We start from the raw sequence: 24,069 nt of genomic DNA on the forward strand, positions 1-24,069 counted from the left end.
TAAACAACTATTTTCTATATTTATTCTGCAACTGCTTCAAACCGTAACTTCAAAATATTAATTACATTAATAAACAAAAACAAAATAGATACAAATTGAGACACACTAAAGGGAATTGAAAATAAAATGCATTTAAAAAACAAAAACAAACATTAAAACTATGAGAGTTCACATCATAGTGTTCTCCAATAAATGTAACAAAACAGTGTTTTTACAGCAATATTTATTTCATGTGCTTTTTTTCTTAAATATGGTTGTTTGAATATTCATCAAAGGGCTCTAAACATAAGCAATATTGTTGTAATATTAATTCTGAAGACCACACCTACAGATGTTAAAAAGATCCTATTTTAAGCAAAGCAATGAGGGCAAAAAATATGAATATGGATCAGCTAATCAATAATTGACCATAAATGTGAACATTCATATTAAATGAGTATAAATCTGCATAAGTCAGATTCAAAAGGGACTTCAGGTTCAGTCTTTAGTAATTAAAATTTAACACCTAATAAACAGCTTTTGGATGGCTGGTAAAACGGATCATGAATATGGATCAGAGTCTTTCATCTCTGGGTTAGCGGGTTGGTCTCTGCCATTAGGCCGTTTTTTCAACATCATAACAAAGACCTGTGACAGATAGAGCCCATTAAAGTTCATCCCCAAAAATGATACATAATTTACTCATTCATAGGTCCTTCCAAACCAGCATGACTTTCTTGCATGGAACAAAAAAGATGTTTAACAGAATGTCTCTTGGCGAAACAAAAAAGATGAACAGTGATCGAGAGAAAGTCATATAGGTTTGGAACGACATGAGGGTGAGTAAACGATAACAAACTTTTAATTTATGAGTTGAACCATTTCCCCAAGACAACCAAGGTCTACTCCGGTCAAGCCTGGGATTGATGGACATGCTCTTAAAGACGCCGATTAAAAATTTCTTAAGGGACTACAGTGTAGGGCTGGTACGGTAACATCTTCTGCCTGTCATTGATGGCGAAAATCCACGAAGGCTTCACAAAGCTCAGACTTCCATTTTCCATCAAGGCCTATAAAAAGACAGAACAGAGAGTAAAAGAGGATGAAAAGGAAGAAAGGACCTTGACTCGAGACATTTAAAGAGTCGCGAGAGCTGAGGGTTTTCATTACTGTGAGAACATCTCATGAATGACTCGGGTTGAACAGAACAAGATCTCCATGTGCTGTGGGTCAAGACTTTCTCAAAGCCTTTCAAATGCAGTCTATTAAAGCATGACAATATGAAAAAGCCTGGGTGGAGAGAAAATCTCTTGCAAAGCCTGACTTGCCTATGAAGCCACTTGTTACTGGTGTTTGCCAAGTCAAGCCAGAGACCAATGAAATTAATCAATGGACATTTCCAATCATTTATAAATACTGGTTCTTTAAATAATTTAAACAGTCACAAAAGGCAATTTGCAGTAGAAAAATTTACATACAGAATAGAAAATTACCACTTTCTTGACAACTTCATGTATGTAATACTATCAAATATCTACCAAAGACACCATTATGCTATTGAGCTGAATTGAATCAACACTGAACTGACTCAGGCTGAATAACGACACTATTGTCTTCTGCTTTACAGCAGAATTAAACTTTTTTTTTCACAATTGATCAACTTTACACAGTTATTGAACTGAACTGAATCAACATTGAACTGAAAAATGACACTATTGTCTTTTTAAAGTTGCTTTACAGTAGAATTTGATGAAGTTTGCATCATGGATTCTGTTATTGTCCTGTTTATTACCGTGAAGCTGCTTCGAAACGATCTGTATTGCAAAAAGCACTATAGAAATAAAGGTGACTTGACACTACCAGGTGACTTGTTCTGCTCCAAAAAGAAATAAGGAAGACTCACATCCTCAAAAGATTCGTCCCATCCCTCGCTGGTGATGACAAACTGGACCTTCTCGCTCATATAGTCTTCAACAGCTCTGAGGAATCAAACAGATCAGATCATTTCATCGGTCACGCTCCACCTACAGCCTCTCAAGAAGTGCTGCTGACGCTCAAAACCACTTTAAATAGATTACAGACGCTTTACGCTCGTGCACTAATCTGAATACACGTCTCTCTCATACCCGTTAAAGGCGATGATGTAGCGCTGAAGTTGCCTTTTCTGGTCGTCAGGGAACTTGCCGTAGAGATAGAAGCGCTTCCCTTTTAGGAAGTCTGAAGGAGCAAAAATAAAGATGATTCAATAAAGAGATGCTGTTGTTGATACTCGAGGTGAACCGGGAGGCGTCAGACCTGGCAGTTCAGGGATGGGTTTATCCTCCTCTTCCTCAGCATCCGTGTTCTCATCTGTAGAGCCGCCGTACGGATCTTCATCTTTCACCTTTGCTGGGCTCTCCTTTGCTGCTTTCTTCTTCCTTCTCTCCATCTCCACCCTAAAACAGCCGAACACAGGACCATCATCCATCGGAGGATAATTAACTTTTTGACAGTCGTAGGTTGTGTCCAACATAAATGTGAGGTCTTGTCTGATAGGGCTGAGAGGTGGCAAATATGATACGGCACAATGGTAGAAATGTTGAAACCAGTGGAGATTCTGCTGTCAGTTATAATGCATCATCAATTTTGCCAAAATATGTAATAACCATGCACAGGGCTGGCCCATGCATTTGTGTTTATTAAATATTTTAGGTAACATTAAATTTATCAAACGTGACAGAAAACACATTTATTGTATCACTGTTTCCAATAAAATGTAAAGCTGCACAACTGTTTTCAACATTGATAATAATCAGAAATGTTTCTTGAGCAGCAAATCATCATATTAGAATGATTACTGATGGATCATGTGACAGTGAAGACTGGAGTAATGATGCTGAAAATACAGCTTTGCATCACAGGAATAAATGATATTTTAAAACAAAGATTGAAATCAAACTAACATTAATAAATGCATTTCACAAAAATCCCAGTTTTTACTGTATTTTTTAATAAAATGCAGACATGGTGAGCAAAAGAGTCTTCTGTCAAACAATGGGTTTTTTTTTTTAAATCCTATTGACCCAAACTTTTGGCATGTAGTGTATGTAAAACTTTGCACAATATTTCGGACTACAGATGAATTTAGACAACATTATTTAAAAGCCTGAATAATGAGAACAACCAAAAACAATTATGATTCTTGATTAACACATGATGGCAATGTATTCGTTTATTTTTGATTTTTTAACGCCATGTCAGCATCTATTGCTGTATTCATGGCAAAATCCAAGTTTAGCTACTCGAAAATAAAACTAAAATGTTTCATGGCAAAATCCAAGTTTAGCTACTCGCAACTACATTTGGGCAATATTTGTAACAATAAATATCTTACCTGTTCAGCTCATCTTCAGTGTCCATGCCAGATGCGTCATCCTCTGTGACGTACAACATCAAAAAACATGAATCAGTAGGAGTAGACGTTATGTCTAAAATGTTCAATAATCATGCAGTAAATTAAATGCTTTACAAATGAAAGATCATTTTCAAAGTAAGACTTTACAATAAGATTAAATTTGTTAACATTGGTTTACTACAATAGTTAACTTGAACTAAACAATGAAAAATACTTTAAAAGCATTTATTAATCTTAGTTAATTTCAACATTTTTGAATACATTATTAAAATCAAAATTTGTATCTGTTAATACGGTATTATTTAATGGACCCGAGCAGACATGAGCTAACAATGAGATTACAAATGTATTGCTCATTGTTAGCGCATTAACTAACGTTAACTAATGGGACCTTATTTTAAAGAGTTACTATTTTTTATTTTGAACTGGATAGACAAAGCAAAACAAAAGAATATTAGAGTAAAAACAGATTCACATTATAAAACATTTAAGACTAAAAGAAAACACTCACAAACACTGACTTGTCTGCGCCTAGTATATCCAGCTGTGGTATAAAGTCTAGATCAAATTCTCTACCTGCTGAAACATCTGCACAGTATGCCGTCCAACCACTCAGCCCTAATGATGTTCATGAAAATGGACAATGATTCACCATTTTCTTCTCTCATAGGTTTTAAGTTGCATGAAAATAAAGAGCGAGGTTTGCTCACGCAAGCTCATGCGGACCCTCAATTTACATAGAAATGAGAAACATGCCCAAGTCTCCTCTCTGCGAATGCTCCGGGCAAGTGTCTGTAACGCACTTCCAGCCTCTCCAATCCTACTGCTCTCTTCTGGCCCTCCATTTTTTTATTTTTCCTGATTGATTGGAGTGCTGCTTTACACGCACTTCATTAACCCGGCCTCCACCCTCCCGGAGTGACGGGCCCCACCACGACAAACATGTTGACATATTAATGATTTTCAATGAGGGCATGAGCTTCAGGCATGCATGTAGGTGACGCCTGTTCTGCCATGTTCGGGCAGCTGAGCTTCTGAAAATGACGTAGACGGTAGCATCATTAAACCTTTTAAAATGACCATAATTGATTTTGATGGAGGTGACGCATCATTGCTGCGAACGAACAATCAAACACCTTCTCTTATACATGACCGTCTCGGTTTACCTGCAGCATCTTACACTGATTCTGCTTAAAAAGGCGAGAACGTGTAAGTTCATGTAGGCGTTCAAATGCCCCTCGTTTATTAAGGTGAAAGGTCATTAGTGGTTTAAGCAACGGGAAATCGAAGCAACTATATTATATCACCCGTTATCCTAACTTGTAGGTTTACATACTTTGAGTTTATTGATGTCATGTCTGTTTTTTTAATGCATTGTGCACATCCGTTTAGGTTTTAATGTCAAAAGTGGATAACAGCTTTGCTACAGTGCCGCTTTGACTTGTGTGTAAACCAGTGCTGTTGTTGTTAAAGGGTTAGTTCATCTGAAAATGAAAATTGTGTTATTACTTACTCACCATCATGTCGTTACAAACACGTAAGAACACAAATTAAGGTATTTGAATGAAATCTGAGAGGTTTCTGTCCCTTCATTGATAGCTACGCAACTACACTTCAAAAAGTTAATGAAGAGATCATTAAACTAACCCAAATGAATTTATCGGTTTAGTCCAAATTTTTAAAAAGAGAATCGATTTTATATGAAAAGATTGAATTTAGGCTTTCAGACTAAGAATCAATGAGGTTACTGCTCGTGTTACGCAGCAGGTTCAGACTTCTCAAATAACCAATGAGGTTTGTTCTCATGCGTTAATCAAGTATGGTTGAGCTTCTGTTTATGCTTGCTGATCAATGTTAATATGTGAATAAAAGCCTAAATTCAATCTGTTCATCAACTTGGCCAGTCACCTCTGATAACTGATCACTCTAAATTGTAATGTAGGCATGCATTTTCTATAAAGCTGCTTCGAAATTATATTGTGAAAAACGATATAAAAATAAATGTGCATTGAATTAAAATGAGAAAAGTACATTTCACAATATTCTTTGACTACCCATACACGAACCAGTCACCCTTCAACTACCAATTTAGAGGAGTTCTACAGATATGTATGAAATCTCTCGAGCTGCAAGAAAGACATGGACATCGATCAAAGCAGACACACACACACACACTACAGCACATCTAAATCTAACTGATCCTGTAAAACCAAATTATCCTTAATTTTTGTATCCATTGTCAAAGCAGTGCAGCAGCTAGCAGACCTTGAGCAGGCTGTCTAGCGTGCTCATAGGCTGCCCTGCGGGAACTGCTGCAGCCTACCACTGAGCCCGACGTGACGTCACGTCCAATGAGGGGCGCTCGCGCCTTCACAGCGTCGAAGCCCGCCAGAATGGGCGTGGCTAGCGTATATATAAACAGGCTTGTAGGCGGAATTCTCTGGTTTTCATCGACTGAAGCGAAAAACGCTCGTGGCGCAAGCACGGCAGGTTACGCAATACTCGTTCCCTCTTCTAGAGAGAACCGAGGTTACGTTAGGTAACCAAGTACGTTCTCTTACGAGAGGTTCTCTCGTATTGCGTAAGTATAGCTTACGCTACGGGAACTCCTTGTCAACGCCGTGCGCGCCAGCATCCACTTATGAGTCCCAGAAGATACAGGGATCCCAGATCAGCGGGAATAAGCGCATGTAATATAAGCGCAATAAAAACGCTCACAGGGAATACAGAGCGGTCAATGTATAGACGCCGGTCACTGTATAAGCATATAGCACATCACCTGATACAATGCAGCTCAACCAGAAGAGCTAGTGGCATGAGAGTAGCTTGCGCACGATAGTATCTGGGCAGAACTGACCTCTCACTTAGACTGATAGTAGTTCGCCTGCAAGGCGGGAACTTTCAGATTGTAGAATCTGACAAAGGTGGACGGGGAGGCCCAGCCCGCCGCCACACATATGTCATGGATAGAAATTCCACTGGACCATGCCCACGAAGAGGCAACGCCTCTGGTGGAATGAGCCCTGACGCCCAAGGGGCATTGCAGACCTTTCGCTGTATAAGCAGCTGCAATCGCATCAATTATCCATCTGGATAGACTGTGTTTCGAGGCGGCGAGACCTTTGGTGCGCCCACCAAACGAAACGAAAAGCTGCTCGGCGCGCCTGAAAGGGGCGGAGCGCGTAATGTAAAATCTCAGCGCCCTGACTGGGCAGAGGAGATTAACACCACTCTCGCTATCGGATGCTGGCAGGGCCGATAGTGAAATGACCTGTGCTCTGAACGGTGTGCCAATCACTTTGGGAACATAGCCATGTCTAGGTTTGAGGATGACTTTTGAGTCATTCGGGCCAAACTCGAGACACGCGGCGCTAACAGACAGCGCGTGTAAGTCCCCCACATGTTTGACTGACGACAGAGCGATCTTTTTTAAGTGATAAGTATTTTAGATCCGCAGAGTCTAAAGGTTCACAGGGGTATGCTTTCAGGGCCTAGAGGACCAAAGAAAGATCCCACATAGGGACTGAAGGGGGGCACGGGGGATTCATCCTCCTGGCTCCTCTGAGGAAGCGGATGATAAGCTCGTTCCTGCCTATCGACTGGCCCTGCGTCGATTCTGAGAACGCTGTGACGGCTGCCACATAGACTTTGAGCGACTTTGAGACCTTTTCCAGTAGCTCTTGCAGGAAACTAAGCAACCGCTGAACCCCAAATTTCCGTGGGTCCAGATTTTTGTCAGCGCACCATTTAGAGAACACAGACCATTTAGACGCGTAGAGCCTTCTGGTAGAAGGAGCTCTAGACTGCGTGATAGTGCTCATTACAGCGTCTGGCAGGGCAACGGGTAACCGTTGGTCAACCATACATGCAGAGACCAGCGCTCTGGATGGGGATGCCAGATCGAGTCGCGAGCTTGAGAGAGGAGATCAGCTCTCACCAGAATTGGCCACGCGGCTGTTCAGATGGCCTGGCACATGCGCCGCCCTCAGCGAGCGCAGGTGGTGCTGAGACCAAACGTGGAGGCGTTCTGCCAGATGGCAGAGATTTCTGGATCTGACACCGCCCTGGCGGTTCACGTAGGACACTACAGACATGTTGTCCGAGCGGACTAGAACATGGTGGTCCTGTATAAACGGGAGGAAACGCTTCAGCGCATTCTCGACCGCTATCATTTCCAGACAGTTTATATGGAGGAGTTTTTCCCGGTCTGACCACAGGCCAAAGACTGGTCTGCCCTCGAAGAGCGCACCCCAACCCATGTTGGACGCGTCTGTCGAGATGACCTTCCTGTATGAGACCGTCCCTATAACCACTCCCCACTGTTACCAGTCGGCCACTAACCAGGGCTGCAGAGCTGTGATACAGCTCTGAGTCACTCTGATCCGGGCACAGCCTGACTTCCAAGCTCGGTGAGGTACGAGCGGCCAGCCAGCGTTGTAGCGGGCGCATACGTAGCAAACCCAGCTGAAGTACCGCAGCGGCTGAAGCTATGTAACCCAGCATCTTCTGGAATGTTTTCAGAGGGGCGGTGCTGTCCTTCTGGAAAGACGCGGCCAGTTGCTGAACACAGCGCGCGCGCTGAGTTGACAAGCGGGCCGTCATAGCCACGGAGTTCAGTTCTATTCCTAAAAAGGAAATTGACTGACTGGGCACTAATGAGCTCTTGGTCCAGTTGACCGTGAGACCCAGGCTTTCCAGGTGGCTGAGGAGCACAGCTCTGTGAGACAGTATTTCCGACTCTGATTGTGCTAGAACCAGCCAATCGTCCAGATAGTTCAGAATTCGCATGCCCTGATTTCTCAAGGGGGCGAGTACCGCGTCCATGCACTTCGTGGATGTGCGGGGTGCTAAGGACAGACCGAACGGCAGGACGGTGTACTGTTAACCTGACCGTTGAAGGCGAATCTCAAGAACTGCCTGTGACGGGGTATTATCTGAATCTGAAAATAGGCATCTTTCAGATCGAGAGATATAAACCAGTCTCTCGGGCGAACGTGCGCGAGGAGTTGTCTGGTTGTAATCATTTTGAACGGTCTTATCATAAGAGCTTTGTTCAAATGTCTCAGATCTAGTATGGGTCTGAGGCCCCCGTCCTTCTCAGGCACGAGAAAATAACGGCTGTAAAAGCCTGACTCGCTCAGAGAAGGCAGCACCGGTTCTATGGCCCTTTTGCCCAGCAGTTTTGCTATTTCTGAGCGAAGTAGATGTGCTACTTCCGCATTCACTGGCGTGAATTCACTGGCACGAGACTTACGTTCATATTCTGACTCATGTAAGGCTGCACTTCGTGGTGCGCGCGGCGCTGTGTGCGAAGTGCTTGTTAGTATGCGTGAGCACTTGCGAGCGGGCACGAGACTTACATCCACAACCTGATTGATATGAGTCTGCACTTTGTGAAGCGCGTGACTTGGCCGTGTAATAGAGCGGGCAGATAGTAGATGTGGGCACGGGCACGTGGGCACATCTCCTGCAGCTGACACTTGAGCGGCATTTGCCAGCTTTATGAGAGTGGGCTCTGCGGGTGACACGGGGAGTGCTGTGTTTGTGTGTAGGGGTGAGCACTGTGGTGTGGGCACTTTTTCTACACTTAAAACACCGTCTGCGTGAGCCGGATAACCAGACATTATGGTCTTTCTGAGATTTCTCTGGTTCGCCTTAAAAACGGCTGTTGTGTGCAGGCGAGCGGGTTGTGTTACCGACTCATTGGCTGCTAAATAACTCACTGCAGTAGCCTGTGTTAAGGGGACTGACAGGGCTGAAAGCTTTACGGTGGTCCGGCCGCGGCGAGACCCAGGCGTCTTTTCCCTCTCACTGTTGCTAGGAGGACTTCGCTTGCTCAGGTTTCAGCGTGATCCTTGGACGCGGCCCACGGGGGGGGTGCGGTCTGCTGCGGGTAGCTGAGCGCAAACTGGGGCGGCCGCCCTGTCGCTGCGAGGATTGGCTGGACTGTCTTGGCTGAACTGGGCGCTGTGTAGTGGCTCGTGCAGGCGGCCGGTCACGTGGGCGACCTGCAGCGGAGCTAGCGCGACGGGGCAGGAACAGATTCATAGCCTGAGAGGTTTTTTGAACTTCAGAAAAACGGTTGACGATTCCGTTCACTGCAGGGCCGAAGAGACCAGAGTGGGAGAGAGGAGCGTCGAGGAAGGCAGAACGCTCAGACTCTCTCATGTCAGCCAGCGTTAACCAAAGGTGTCTTTCTGTGACAGTCAGCGAGGCCATGCACCGTCCTAGGGCTTGAGCTGCAGCTTTGGTAGCGCAAAGGGAAAGATCCGTCGCGCTTCTCAGGTCCGTTACGGCAGCTGGATCCGGGCCTTTCTCGTCCCATTCATGGAGGAGATCGGCTTGTAGGATCTGAAGGACAGCCATGGAATGAAGGGCGGAAGCTGCTTGTTCGGCGGTTGCGGCGTATGCACGACCGACAAGAGAGGATGTAGTCCTGCAGGATTTAGACGGCAAAGCAGGCTTTGAGCGCCATCTCTCGGAGGGCGGGCAAAGATGTGCAGCAATTGCTTCCCCCTGCAAGGGTGCAGGCCTGGCAGCGGGCGCTCGACGGCGTTGACTCTGGAGAAAGCAGCCGTCGAGTCTGTTGTGCGCGGGCTCCTTGGGCGGCGACCATACGACCCTGTGCGGGGAGGCGCATCAGCTCAGCGTCCACTCCGGCGCGGGCCCTGCCGGATTCCTGGGTCGAGGAGGCGGCGGAGTGCTGAGAACTCGACCATCCCTCACTATCAGAAGCCAGGATAGAACAGCTGTCCGTAGCGGCGGATCCTTCCGCCTCGTCGTCCGGGGGTCTTTGGGAATGCCGCTTCTTCCTGCGCCGTCCCACATAGGGCGGAGTGACCGCTTCAGTTTTGCAAGCTTCGAGTCGAGCCCACAGGGTCGACATCGGAAGCTCTTCAGTGCTCACATCCTCCGGTAGAGTGGGCAAGAGCAGCGTGGTCCGGTCCCAGGCAGAGAGCACAGAGAGCGCAGATAACGTGGCTTTCTCCGACGCTGAGAGGGGCTCTGCTCGAGCCACAAGTGGAGCGAGGCATCTTGAAAAAGACGTATCACGCTCTTTTTAGATAGAAGAGGTAAGGATACGTCGCCGGATAGCGTAGCTGGCACGGAAGGCTGAAGGTGGCGAAGATAGCCGGCTTCCTCAGGCACTGTCCTTAGCTGACTTGTCGCTGTTTCGACGGCGGCTTCTCTAGATCCAGCGATGCGAAGAGCTCGCTGAAGAGATGAAAATCAGAGAATTCAGCCTACGAGGCTGTTTATATACGCTAGCCACGCCCATTCTGGCGGGCTTCGACGCTGTGAAGGCGCGAGCACCCCTCATTGGACGTGACGTCACGTAGGGCTCAGTTGTAGGCTGCAGCAGTTCCCGCAGGGCAGCCTTTGAGCACGCTAGACAGCCTGCTCAAGGTCTGCTAGCTGCTGCACTGCGTTGACAATGGATACAAAAATTAAGGATAATTTTTTGGCTTCAATATCTCGAAAAGATGAATCTTTCCCGTAGCGTAAGCTATACTTACGCAATACGAGAGAACCTCTCGTAAGAGAACCCATAATACTGTAGCATTAAAGTCAACAAGATATGCCATTCACAACCCATTTTACTTTCAGGCATTTTCAAGTGTAACAGGATATTCAATGTGTTGTGACTTGTTGCACTACACATTTTTATCCAATCAAAAGTTCTCTATAATAATAATGTCCCTCCTCTTACATCATACTAGAATGCAGTAGACTTTTGTTTTCAATGTGAAATAAGCACAAGACAACAACAAAAAAGACCCTGCATTTGTCATTTTTGATTACATGTTGACTTTCTATTGTACTCAATTTTATCTCAATTTTATTCTGTCTTTACCTTGGCCTTCCGAATCCGTTGAGCCACCATACTCTTCTTCATCCTTTATCGGCTGCTTTTTTGGGGTCACATGCCTCTTTTCTGGTGTTTTCTAGGGAGGCATGAGAAAAACGATGCTTATGCAATTGGTTTCGGATTAATGTCACTGATGTGTTTCCTGCTTTCGAGTCAATGTCGCAAAGTCAACAAATCTGAGGAGGATGTCTCTATGGCAACAGCACGCCGCACCAAGGTTATGTTGCTCTTTTTATTCACACATAAAGACCATAATGGGAGGATTGCATTAAGACGGGTTTTCATGTTTCTTAAGACATGATTTATAAAACATAAAAGCAATTACTGTTTTCTGCGTTTCCTCCTCACTCTCATCCTGTTCCACTTCACTCTCTGAACTGGACTCGGCTCCATCCATGAGATACCTGAAAAACACAATGAGAAACAGCAGACTGAGTTTTACTGGTACTGGATGGGAATGTCTGCTGTCCAAACATCAAGTACAGAAGCTGAAATAAGTTTGAATACTTTACTAGGGAAAGTAAACAGGACTGTGATTGTAAAAAATCCTTAAACACATCACTACCGAGAGATACACAAGCAAATCAGACCTGGTATTTAATTATTCTGTACTTTTACATTTTGCACATTTTCTCCATTAGAGGAATAATCCATCCAAAAAATAAATTTGTCATAATTTTTCTTCTTCACATTGTTACAAATGTGCATGACTTTCTATTGTGAAGCACAAAAGGCAATGTTTAGCAGAATGTCCAGAGCGCTCTTTTCCAATCAAAATTGAAAAAAGCGTCATAACATTTGTGTTATTTGTGAGTCATTATGTGAGTCATATGGACTATTGTTATAAGTTACATCATTTATTATACAATCCATTGCAGTATAAATCAGAAAATCACCATCCACTTTCATTGTTGATAAGAGCAGCTTGGAAACATCTCATCTTGTTTCACGGAAAAGGATACAATAATTTGATCAATTGTAAAAATGTCAACCAAAGTTTAAGTTTTAGGTGGAATGTTCCTTTAAACTGTACATGAAGAACATAAAAATACATCCACTTGAGTGTAGACGATAATTGTTTATCTCAGTTTTCATAATAAGCTTCTGAGAGCAGGATCGAAACGCGCTTCTTCCTGCACTTCCCATTCCACCTGTATCACTGCTGGGGAAAAAAACAGGTTTATGCAAGGACACACAACCGAGGTGATCTGTGTTCGATAGCGTGAGAGACGTGCATGGACAGATATACCCTCCTCATCTTCAAAGGAAGTGGCTGCTTTAATTACCCATGGCAGATGCAGCTTTTAAATACAGAATACATAATCTGAGGTGGGCACTCAAAGCAGACACAATGGAGAGCCAGGCACAGAACAACACAGCTGCCTCCCGCTAAACCAATCGACGATAACAGACGAGACGACTGCTAAACGAATAAACACACAAAGCACACTCTGCGCTGGACTTAACACTAGCCTTTTATCAAGCGGCATTTATGATAATCACTAGAACTGGGCAATATGAAACATGGCTAAAAAAACCAACTCAATATAATTTACAGCCGTTTGACAATAATCTTATACACACAAACATGTCAAATATATATAGGGCTGTCAAATCAATCAAGCGCATCTAATATAAAAGTTACACACACACATGATATATATTTATTGTTAGAGTTGCTTAATCATGATTAATCGATTTGACAGCAGTAAATAGTTTGCATGTATATATATATATATATAAACTTATTTGTATTTCAGTTTTATTAATTTTAGTACTTCAAGTTAAAGTACTTGTGCTAAATTAGAGGATGCATCAGTGAAGTATATTCAAAACATTAAAACGTAAGAAATAAAATACAATAAAAACCTGGAACATATAATCACAGCATGTTTTTCACTAAATTCTATTTAATAGTATTATTTACTGTATATGCACCAGTATAACAATAGAAAAATGATAAACTGCAATATTTACCAACAATACCAGTAATATTTTGCATATATCTCCATCTATTGTGAAAAATTAAAATTTCATTACATAAATTATTGCAATATTGACAATGTTGCATAATTTTATATTCAAAATAATAGTGAATATTTAATGGGGACCAGTACTATTGCACAGACTAGCCAACAAATGCAGCAGTTCATTTATTTAATTGCCTGAACACAGCCATGGCTGTTTAGTTTGTCATCTTTAGCTTTTTCCACACAAGCCCGCCTGCAGAAACACTGGAGCACAAATGCCACACAACAGAAGGAATGTCAAATCTGAAAAAACATGATTTGTATGATTATCCAAATATAATCACCAATCTGCACTGCAACGATCAAATCTTCAGCAGCAGCGTTTCAAAGACATTGGACTTTTTTGTGCGCCCTTTGCTATGAGAGTAACTTTAGTAACCAAGTCATTCATTATTCAGGACACTTTTTGCTTCACATCGCTGCACGCTTTGAACGGACTGCACAATCAGAAGGGTCATTAAAGAGACCATCACCGTCTGTAAAGCAATGAGCAGCACATCATCAGAGCTTGTGCATCTCACTTGAGTCAGTATCTGGGTGACTCGACTAGCAAATCTCACAAACTCAATATGAATCCGATAATAGGGCCAAATCGATCAGTGTAGTACTATAGTCTAGTTCTCTATGGGTAATTTAGGAGGTTTTTGCACAATACAGTCATAATTTAGTTTTCTACACTCGCTGTCAGAAAAACTGATCTAACACTGAACATTCAGTCCACCACATTCATGTCTGAATCGGTGTCATTTATTTTAATATTATTTATAGACTTGTATAGCAATATTTATTAATAATGAATCATTTCACTTTTTTAATACTTTAGTTTTGAATTAGCTTTTATATTTTCAGTTTTCATTTCACTTAAAGTTTTTATAATTTTGCTAATGTATGCGTGTAAGAATTGAGAACTGCCGGGAAGTCTGGTTGAGGAACGACCTAGAAATTAACATTTGACTCTCTCTTGAGAAACTAGCATCCCCGAGTCAATCACCTCCCTCATGTTGTCTCTCTCTCACGCTGAGATCTCCAGATATTCATTCAAAAATCTATATGGTTTAGTGTGAATAATTATCATACAGTATTATACAAGTTTGGTATCATTTGAAATGTCTCAGTGGTACACTGGTACAAATGTCTCATTCCCAAAGAAGTAAATCAAAAGGTAATAAAGTTCTTAAGAGTTTAGAGATAACTTGCACATAGAGGAGGGTGGGTCCTCCAGGCAAATGGCATTCTGCTCCCAAAAAGGTGTAAACTCTGAATGCAAATTCCCATTGTTACCAAATGTTTCCATGTGAAGAAGTTTCTGTCTATATAAAGAAACGCAACAAGAGGCTCAGGGCGATTTGTAACTCATATTACCCCGTGATGCTGAATGTATGCAGGCACTCCGCATCATGTATTTTATAATGTCAGGTTCACATCTTCTCTCTTTATTCCAGAGCATTTGATGTTTTGTAATTATTATATTTGAACTGATTATGAAATTGGCTTGCCACATTTACTTAATATAATAAATTGTTACATTTGATTTTATTCTGAAATAGTTTTCCTAAGTAGATTAAACAGATTTGTATGTTACCGCACGTTTTGCGTCAGATAAGTGACGACTAATATTTGGCACTAATTCAAGTGTACTTGGTTTTGCAAAGACAAGACGTGAATTTCCGTTTAGGGCAGAAAAAATGCTGCTTGACCAACCTAAATCTGGGTGTGTCTTACCTCTGTTTTAATTTAATGTTACTTTAGATAAGTGTACGTGGGAAACCACGGCATGGCCAAAGCTATTATAAGAGAAGTAAAGTTGGTTGACTTATATCTGTAGTAGTGGCCATACCTCTACTGAAGTAAACGTTACGTTAAATTCAAGTGTATGCAATTCCATGGGGGCTATACCAAAATATCTTTGATTGCGTGAATGCGACCAATCTCAGGTATATCGTAATTACCTCCGTTTGGTGACCGAAGCTGGCGAGCTTGTGATCGTGAGACTCGCGTTAAACAAGGCGTGAGGACCTCTGAGCGACATAGCTTCCTAATATGAACGGGTAAAATATAAGTAAAGACTTAAATAGGACAATCAAATGTTGCTAAAGTATTATATAATTGACCAATAACCAATTGCCATCTAACCTAAATTCAAGGTTGTGATCAAATGGAGTCAGATAAAAGCTTAAATGGAATTAAACTACTTTGCCACGTGGAAAGACAGTAACACGCAGAGACCTTCACCCGTTCTATCGGATGCCGTCTTTGAACCGATCTAGACGGGCTTACAAAGTGTTACTTTGTTTTAAATATTTATTTTTACCTTTCATTTATTTTTATTTCAAGTTTTGTTTTAGTGATTTCAATACTTTAACTTGAACTTTTGTTATTCAGTTAGTTGCCAAGACAACATTTCTAATTTTAGTCTAACATTTTAATATAATATTAATATTTTATTTTATCTCTGTTTATTTCAAATAAACAAAAAACAATTATTTTACTAGTTTTAGTAAAAACTAGTACAACAACAACAACACTGGTCCGAATTATTTCATCACAAGCAATAACCAGCCATTTAAACATGCAGTGCAAAATTTTAAAAAATTATATTCGCTATAGCAAATGTTCCATGATCTGACCTCACATCTGTTGACTGCTACTAATAAACGACAAAAAAAACGAAAGCTCTCTGACTCTATGCTGCAGTTCGTCTCACCGTTTGAAGGAAATCTTCTGCTTTGTTTTGTGACAGTCCATCACCCACTCTTTCCTGATGATAATGCCTCCGGCTGCTTTCACCTGACTGTACTTGGGCGTGTTGGCAAACGCACAGCTGCAGGAGAGAGACAAAAAGCTATGAACAACAAGCACGAGGCGTCTCTGAATGCTGACACATGTCATGAGGCCCTGAACGCTTCATGACACTAATGGATGGGCTCCTTACATGAGGTGTGTGGAGTCTGGAGTCCAGTCGGGTTTGTATCGGCCTCCCATGGCCAGGGCTTTGTCCCGCAGCTCTGCACGGAAGGGGTTCTGGAAGCCACTCAGGACAAAGACGACGCCCTCCATGATGCGGTTGAAAGCAACCGGTTCTGCTGACTTGGGCTTAGGTTTGGGTTTTGGCTTGGGCTCTGGCTTGGATTTAGGACTCTCTCTTTTGTCTGATGTCTTTTGGCCTGGAGAAGAATTCAAGATTTGACACCATCGAGAACTCAGTTTGTACAGTGGCTCTTAAAAAGGAAGCCTTGAGATGACTTAAAAGTAGATGATTGAAAAGTAGAAAAAACAAACATTTAAATAAACTACTAAAACAAAAATTCAAATATCTATTGACATGAAAAGTAGTATTTTTATTAACTACTGTTAAACAAAGAAGATTAATTAAAATAATAACAAATGTATGGCTCATTGTTAGCATTACCCATATATTTATATATTATATAATATAGCACAGCTCTGCATCTTGAAAAAAAAAATTCAGTTGATTTGAAGGCCGAACCTTAAAATAGAAAAATGTCATGAATGTACCTGGCTCAGAGGAATCATGTCTTTGTAGCATTTCTGGTGATTAAGGGATAATACAAGGCTTCTTCACCACACAAATGGTTGTATAAAGCAAAAATGCTACAAATGCACATCATGTTTTGTGAGAAAGTATGACATGCTATTTTTGGAATCAACACCCCAAGATTAGTAGGAAACAAGTATCGGATTTGATTCAGCAAATATGATGCAAGCTGGTGTAATATATATTTATTTTATAAATCACCTCCTGTAAGTAGATTTTTTTGTCTTTGAATAAACAGGAAAATCCTGGATATATGAGGAAGACTCATTTTAAAAGTATGATTTTTAGTCCTGGAAAAGTCATTGAAATCTTGTAGCATTTTTATAAATGGAAATTTTATATACAATAAACTAAAAAAAATTATCCTGATCCGGTAAAACCAAGAATGACTGGAAAAGTCATGGCGAATCATTGGTTTAAAAGGGGCAAAATCCCTGAAGAACATTCAGCTTATTAAAACTTCTTCAATACAGAAATTTGTTTCAATTATTATTTTAACCCCGGACACTCCTAGTTTCTGAGAACCATGGACTTCATGTGTTCAATGAATATGGCATAATCTTGTTATTTACCGGTGGTGATGGGACTTGCAGTTGCACTGGTTCTTGCTTTAGATTTTGGAGTGGCAGAGTTTGGTTCAGCAGAGGCAGATGAACTGGGCTTTTTGGGCGGTGGACCGGTGGCTTCCAGGCGCTCTTTACTGAACTCGAACTTCCTCTTCACAGGAGTCTTTAAAAAAACACAACAGGAAACACATCAAGCAGTGGTTCTCTAAGAACAGACTTTCTTTTACTCTGACGTGCTCTTTGGAGCTTGACAAGTACAATCACCATCCTCTTAACCATCATTCGTACAGGTTTGAAACAACATGAGGGCAGAAAATAATGGTTTTATCTTTTAGAGAACTGTTTTTTTAACAAAAAAGGGACATTCAAACACTTGAAGTCAGCATTAAACGAAGGTGCGATAGTCTTTCTTCCCTATTGTGACGTATATCGGAGTGAAACAGCTTCTCGGATCAGAAAAAAATGTCAACAACATTTGCCAACAAAAAAACAAAAAAAACAAGCCATCAGAGAAGACTTTGCAAGTGGGAGGGGAAGTTATTTTGATTAAAGATTATGAGGCACATGAATTTAAATAAATAATGATGATGTGCATGGATAAATTATTTTTTAATAAATACTGCAATATTCAATAAAAAACAAGAATAGTCATTTTAGATTTCATGGTGACCTTAACATTTTCAAAGGGGAGCGTTTGATAAGCGTTGATGTCCTACAGTAGGAAGAGCGTCTTCATCTCAGATCCTGCTGAGATTCAGTTTTTCCAGTTCCAGTTATTATAAGGATATAAAAGGTCAATAATCCATTGCAGGCGACTACAAAATATCTGCCACTTCAGCACAAAGACAATAGCATCAGGAACTGTGTTCGCATTGGAGAGATGATTTATGGGGACCATAAGTGGAGCAGCTAATTTAATAAGGAAGTAAAACTCATTAGTTAGAGGACAGGAATAGTTATATAGGGCTTGTTATATAGGGCTCCACACCTGAAGAGAGAAACACTGTGGTGTTCAAAGGTTTATGGTTGGTGAGATATGTCAATGATTTGAGAAAAGTCTCTTACGCATATGTGAAATGTAAATACAAATTAAAATGGCTACTTTCTATGTAAAAATATTTTAAAATGTAATTTATTCCTCTGATCAAAGCTGAATTTTCAGCACCATTATTCCAGTCTTCAGTGTCACATGATCCTTCAGAAATCATTCTAATATGCTGAATAGAAACATTTCTTATTATCAATGCTGAAAACAGTTGTGCTGCTATTTTTGTGGAAACTGTGATACATTTTTTTTCAGGATTCTTTGCTGAATAAAATAATTCTTTCCAAAAGAAAAAACTTACTGCCCCCAAACAGTAGCCACACAACTCAATAGAACAACAACAAAAATGAACTGATAACTCGCTCAATCCCTAGTTCTGATCTGATCCGAACACACGAGTCAGTACCTGTTGTGTGCTGGTGCTGCTGGAAGACGACTGTGTGGACGAACCGTCGGACTTCAGAGCAGCAGTGGCGTAACTCAATCTGTCATTCTGAGGAGACACTGATAGAGAAACAAGTAATAATGATTCTGTGATTATTACATTTACTTCTGCGTACACGGGACCCAAAAATGAACATTCACCAAGCATGGATTAAATTTGTCTTGAAAGGAAATCCAAAAATTATTTTATTATGAACAGTAACATTCAATATAATAAAAAAAAAAATGAACATCCCCCACCACCCATTATATATACTATTAAAATATAATACACTAATGCCATGATTTGATTTGAGACACGATACTGATCTCATGATACTCTCAAGATACTTTAAACAAAGACAAAATAGAGCTAAAAATAATTTAAAAAATAAAATGGAGATATATACAACTATAAACTATATATAAAACTTTTTTTGAGTCAGGTTTAAATATTTTATTTTATTATAGTGTATTTTATTTTTTAATTCATTGTTAATAATTAATAAACATGGAATCTCAAATGTATGCTTTGATGTCTGGGTTTATCATATTTGCTGCTAAATTAAATCTGTCTAAGCTTTCCTTTTGGGTGAACTATACATGATAAATAGTTTTATATTGTGACAAGATATATTGTTACACCCCCAAAACACGCCAGCTAGACCTGTCACGATTATTGATCACAGTTATTTGATCAAATCGCAATTATTTGAAATGACTGCGACAATTGTGAACTTTCAGTTTAATTTAAATATCAAATTTTTCCATCTAAATAAGGAAAATTTAAGCATTTAAAGAAATGCCATAAAGTGCGCAATATCGTGTTTCCTATCCTCTATGTATCATGTCATATCATGTATCATGTTTTCTTTACAGCATTGAAGTAAATCATATGCGACTACTTTTAATTACTTTTATTATTATATTACATGTGATTCAAAGTAAAACATAAAAAAATAACTTTAGCCTCACACTGTCAAGAACCAAATAGAATTAAATTGTTAATCGCAATTATCTATATTCAGCACAATTCATAATTGTGAGTCGTGACAGGCCTAATACAAGCAAAGTTATGGGTAAAGGTTTTTACCATTTATGCCTATGGGATTCATCAAACGGTTTACATTAATAATGTAATATGCATTACCTTTCAGTCCTGTGCTGGATTTAGCAGTGCTCTCTCTGCTAAAGAACAGACTTCCCGGCTGGATATTTGAACCAGAAGAAGGGGATTCGTCTTTAACACGGAACTGACCCAGTTTAGTTAGTTTCTGTCAGGAGGAGAGACAACAGATCTCAAGAGCCGTCAAACATCAGGACACCGAACACGAGCTGTGGAGGAACAGCACTCACCGGTGGAGGCGTGATGGGAACATCATTATCGTCTGGAGGAGAATGCAGCTTTATAAAGGTGACTCCATATGCTATTGACTACACACAAACAGAGAACAAAGGTTCGCGATTCACAGTCTTACTGTCGTGTCAGGTGCATGACTTGACATGAGAGAAAACAATGTCAGTGTTCACCTTGCTGTAAGGCTGACTGCACACAATCTTCACGCAGTCCCACTTCTCCTGCGCCGTGGCCTTCACCAGTTGGTTGGGTCCAAAGAAGCGCACTCGGTTTGTGTTTGTGCCGTTACGGCTCTCTGTGGGTGACATGAAGGACGACGTGACCAACAGAACCTACAACAGATCGCAAGAAAGACACATTAACACCGACAGCCTTGAAAATGACACATTCTTCAGAATCAGAATCAGTTTTATACCTCGGGTGTGCTTAAAGGATTAGTTCATTCAGAATTAAAATTTCCTGATAATTTACTCACCCCCACGTCATCCAAGATGTTCATGTCTTTCTTTCTTCAGTCAAAAAGAAATATTTTAAATACTTTTTAACCACATATGCTCGTCTTGCACTAGCTCTGCGATGCGTCACACATTGCGTAATCACGTTGAAAGGTCATGCGTGTTGCGGTTCAAAAAGGTGATTTTTTTTTTATTATTTCTTAAATGGCGTTTGACTTAGTCTTTGCACATTCGCTTTGTAAACACTAGATCGGTACTTCCGCCTATGTCATGCGTGACCTTGTAACGGGTGTTACATGCGCTTCATGAGGCACACATGCACAGGCACGCAAGGTCTCGCGCTCTCTACCGTGCAGGTTGTTAAAAAGAAGAACAATCCCAGAAAAACCGGGACGGGTGGCAACACTATCGGAAATACGGGACAAACCGCGTCCCGTTTTTTATAAACAACATTTTTTTTATTTTTTTAAATTCCGTATTTTAAGGGACGGGCGGCAACCCTACCCTTATTCCTCGGCTGGGATCCTGTAGAGCACTTTGAAGCTGCATTGAAACTGTTGTACCCTAGTTGTGCCCCATTGAAGTCCACTATATGGAGAAAAATCCTGGAATGTTTTCCTCAAAAACCTGAATTTCTTTTCGACTGAATGACGTGGGGGTGAGCAAATTATCAGGAAATTTTCATTTCTGATTCTGAATTTTCAAACTTAGTCTTTATTTATTTATATGGGACAATGCATATTCATCAACGAACAATAAAAGTTAAACGTAAATACGCCGGATTTAGCACAATGCTAATTTCCATCCGTAAGCTAACTAATCCTTTAAGGAAACAAGAAACGTAACTTAACATAGATACAAGATATAGAACGTTAAAAAATAAATAGATATACAAAAAGAGTTCACTATTATAGTAATAGTTTCCTGTAAAGCTGCTTTGAAGTAATGTGTAATTTGATGCTTTTAAAGCTTGTAACTTTAAGACGCACCTCAAAGTCTTGATCTTTGACTGATGTGGAGTGTCCAACAAGGACCTCAATGAAAGCAGAGCCTTCATTTCCAATGTCTATGCTGTGAATTTGCTCTTCCTTTTCCAACTGGAGAAACAACAGAGACAAAAATTGAATTAAAAAAAACATTAAAATAAGTGCAAGTGATGTTAAGTTCTCATCTTAGAAATAAACTTAGAATAACATTTTTATTTATTAAATAAATATTATTTTTTATATGTTTATTTTAAATAATTAAAAATATTAATAAACAATATTAATAAAACAGAAAAGCCATACTTGAAGAATGACTGAAACTTGCTTCTCTCCAGGTCTTGCAGCTTTCCATTTTCTGTACGTGTCAGAGCTCAAGAGGTTGTCTGCCTTGTGAGTCTGTGCAGAAGGATTGAACAAGTCTCATGAATAAACACCACTTCTATTTGGTCATTAACATCATGTTATTAGACTATCTTCATTCTTCCTCATCTTGTGAGAGTGTTTAGATGTTTTAATAGTCTTGCATTTAAACTTCAGTATTAAAAACAGAGTTAGAGTTTCATTCATTTCTGTGAATCATTTCAAATGATCTATTTCAATAGACTTCTCTCTGTCCTCATTATACAGAGTCTTCTCTTGTTAGTAGATTAGTGTATGTTGATTTTAAAGTGGCCTTGGGCACAAAATCTAATTATTGTGATTAAATATAAAGGTATTAATTAAAAATTAATTTAAAAAAAAAGGTAAAAGTTATTAAGGTATAAATATAGACAATGTATACTTACATTGTCCTCGCTGCTGCAAGACACGACATGCTTAAGTTTGATTTCAGGCATGTTCATCAGATTAAACACTGGTCTCTGGTCTCATAAAATCTTAAAACACTGTACAACAAAATAAGCATTTCATTAATAATGAACATTATAAATGTAAGTGAAAGCTTAAAGATGCAGTAGACTTGCATGATCTATAATAAAAGTCTGAGCAATTAATTGCTGAGACTTTTTTAACCACCTTTCCAGTTGTTTGTGATTGCTGGATTGGACTCCTTTTTTTAATCATTCAGACTGATTCGCTAATGAAGCACTCGATCTGTGAATCGACTCAATTGAAGGATTCAATCAGATATCAAATCATGTCTAGCAAGCAGGTTTTATCTACAAAAGAGTAATACATAATTACTGTGGTAATTATGGTCAGATATTAAACGAAGACAAACAATTGACAATAACGGCATTCATGTTTAATATGAGCATTTCTGTCCACATTTTGCTGTAATCTAACCTACGATTAATTTAATTATAGTCTACTCAGATATTTGGGTGTTTTGGCCTCATAAAAATTCAAAATTATTTAAGAGGTCAACTCAATTATCTAAACTAGACAGACTTGAAAACATTTAATATCTAGCAAAATATTAATATATTTTGTTTACACGGAGTATCTGTTAGACTAGCTGTCATTCACAAATACGAGACTGAGTGCGTCATCAGCTCAGACACCAAATGATTGTCAACAGCGTCTCTGGTATAGTTTAGCTAGTATTAAGAGCATTGAATCGACTAGTTAAGTTAACTAGCATGCTTCATAATTTCACAGCGCCCTGTGTGAGCGAACAATGGAGCTGCATTACAGCCGTCAATAAAGCAACAGAAACAGGCCTGAAAACATTCAGACACTCAATTGAACTAAATCAAGAACACTGTACCGAAGTCGAAAGTCTACAGACCTCAGTTATGTGGCTTATTGTAGCTTGTGTGGAGACTGTTTCACGAACTCTCACGCATACAAACTCCCTCTCAATTCACAACACGTGACATCACTTCCGCCGACCGTCGTATCACAGGCAGAGTGACGCTTCATAGGAAATCAGTGGAAAAGATGGTAAAATAAAGGTCCGTTTTAATAGCAAAACATTCAGAAAAATATATATGGAAGCTATCAAAATATCTAAAACAAACATCTAAAATAAAATCATTTATTTTACAAACTGAGAGCTGTTATGCATAAAGGAATATTTTATTAATTTATTATTTTCCAAAAAAATCCAAAAGGTTTACATATAGGCTACTAATCATGTCTCTGTCAATCAGTCTTTTCCCTTTCTCACTGCTATGGTCACACAATAAGAAACTGAAATGTTGATCAATAGCCTTTCTTTTATGCTTGTTTTTAATAGGCCTAGATGTTGTAATTTTCCACCTGCACAGCTTCAAGGTTTTCTTTCCAATGCCATCTGACAAGTCCAACACTTACCAGACAAACAATGTTCCCCTTTTTCTCGGTTGCATGACAAGATCAATCGTAGTGTTCAAAAAATGTAACCTTTTGCCCATTTCCCTGTTCCAATCTCAGCCTGCGTGTTTTTGTTTCCAATCAACTCTATACTTTTATATTTAGTGTCCTCA

The 24,069-nt window shown here is 40.0% G+C and overlaps 1 protein-coding gene across 1 annotated transcript; it reads right to left on the reverse strand.

Annotated features, from left to right (window-relative positions):
- On the reverse strand, positions 1 to 23,514 carry xrcc1 (X-ray repair complementing defective repair in Chinese hamster cells 1). Its single transcript, XM_077221660.1, has 18 exons — positions 23,391 to 23,514; positions 22,447 to 22,545; positions 21,965 to 22,057; positions 21,665 to 21,772; positions 20,394 to 20,552; positions 20,220 to 20,297; positions 20,014 to 20,137; positions 18,847 to 18,944; positions 17,402 to 17,558; positions 16,206 to 16,437; positions 15,978 to 16,094; positions 11,569 to 11,647; positions 11,229 to 11,319; positions 3,353 to 3,395; positions 2,275 to 2,414; positions 2,106 to 2,196; positions 1,883 to 1,958; positions 1 to 1,049 (listed from the first exon to the last, which is right to left on the reverse strand). The coding sequence occupies exons 2-18, from the start codon at positions 22,501 to 22,503 to the stop codon at positions 942 to 944; spliced, it is 1,851 nt and encodes a 616-aa protein (XP_077077775.1). The 5' UTR covers positions 22,504 to 22,545; positions 23,391 to 23,514; the 3' UTR covers positions 1 to 941.
- Between the last annotated feature and the right edge of the window lie 555 nt (positions 23,515 to 24,069).

This window comes from Siphateles boraxobius, unplaced genomic scaffold, assembly GCF_051911475.1.
Source record: "Siphateles boraxobius isolate OS27281-9 unplaced genomic scaffold, OSU_SipBor_1 84, whole genome shotgun sequence".
Lineage (NCBI taxonomy): Eukaryota > Metazoa > Chordata > Actinopteri > Cypriniformes > Leuciscidae > Siphateles > Siphateles boraxobius.

Bases quoted from the DNA above. Each gene is read 5' to 3' on its own strand.
- xrcc1 (XM_077221660.1), bottom strand. From the start codon at position 22,503: ATGAACATGCCTGAAATCAAACTTAAGCATGTCGTGTCTTGCAGCAGC. The intron at 18,945-20,013 runs GTAATGCATATT...TTTCTCTATCAG, and splicing joins ATCCAGCACAGGACTGAAAG to TGTCTCCTCAGAATGACAGA. The intron at 11,648-15,977 runs GTGAGACGAACT...TGTGTTTTTCAG, and splicing joins CAGAAGATTTCCTTCAAACG to GTATCTCATGGATGGAGCCG.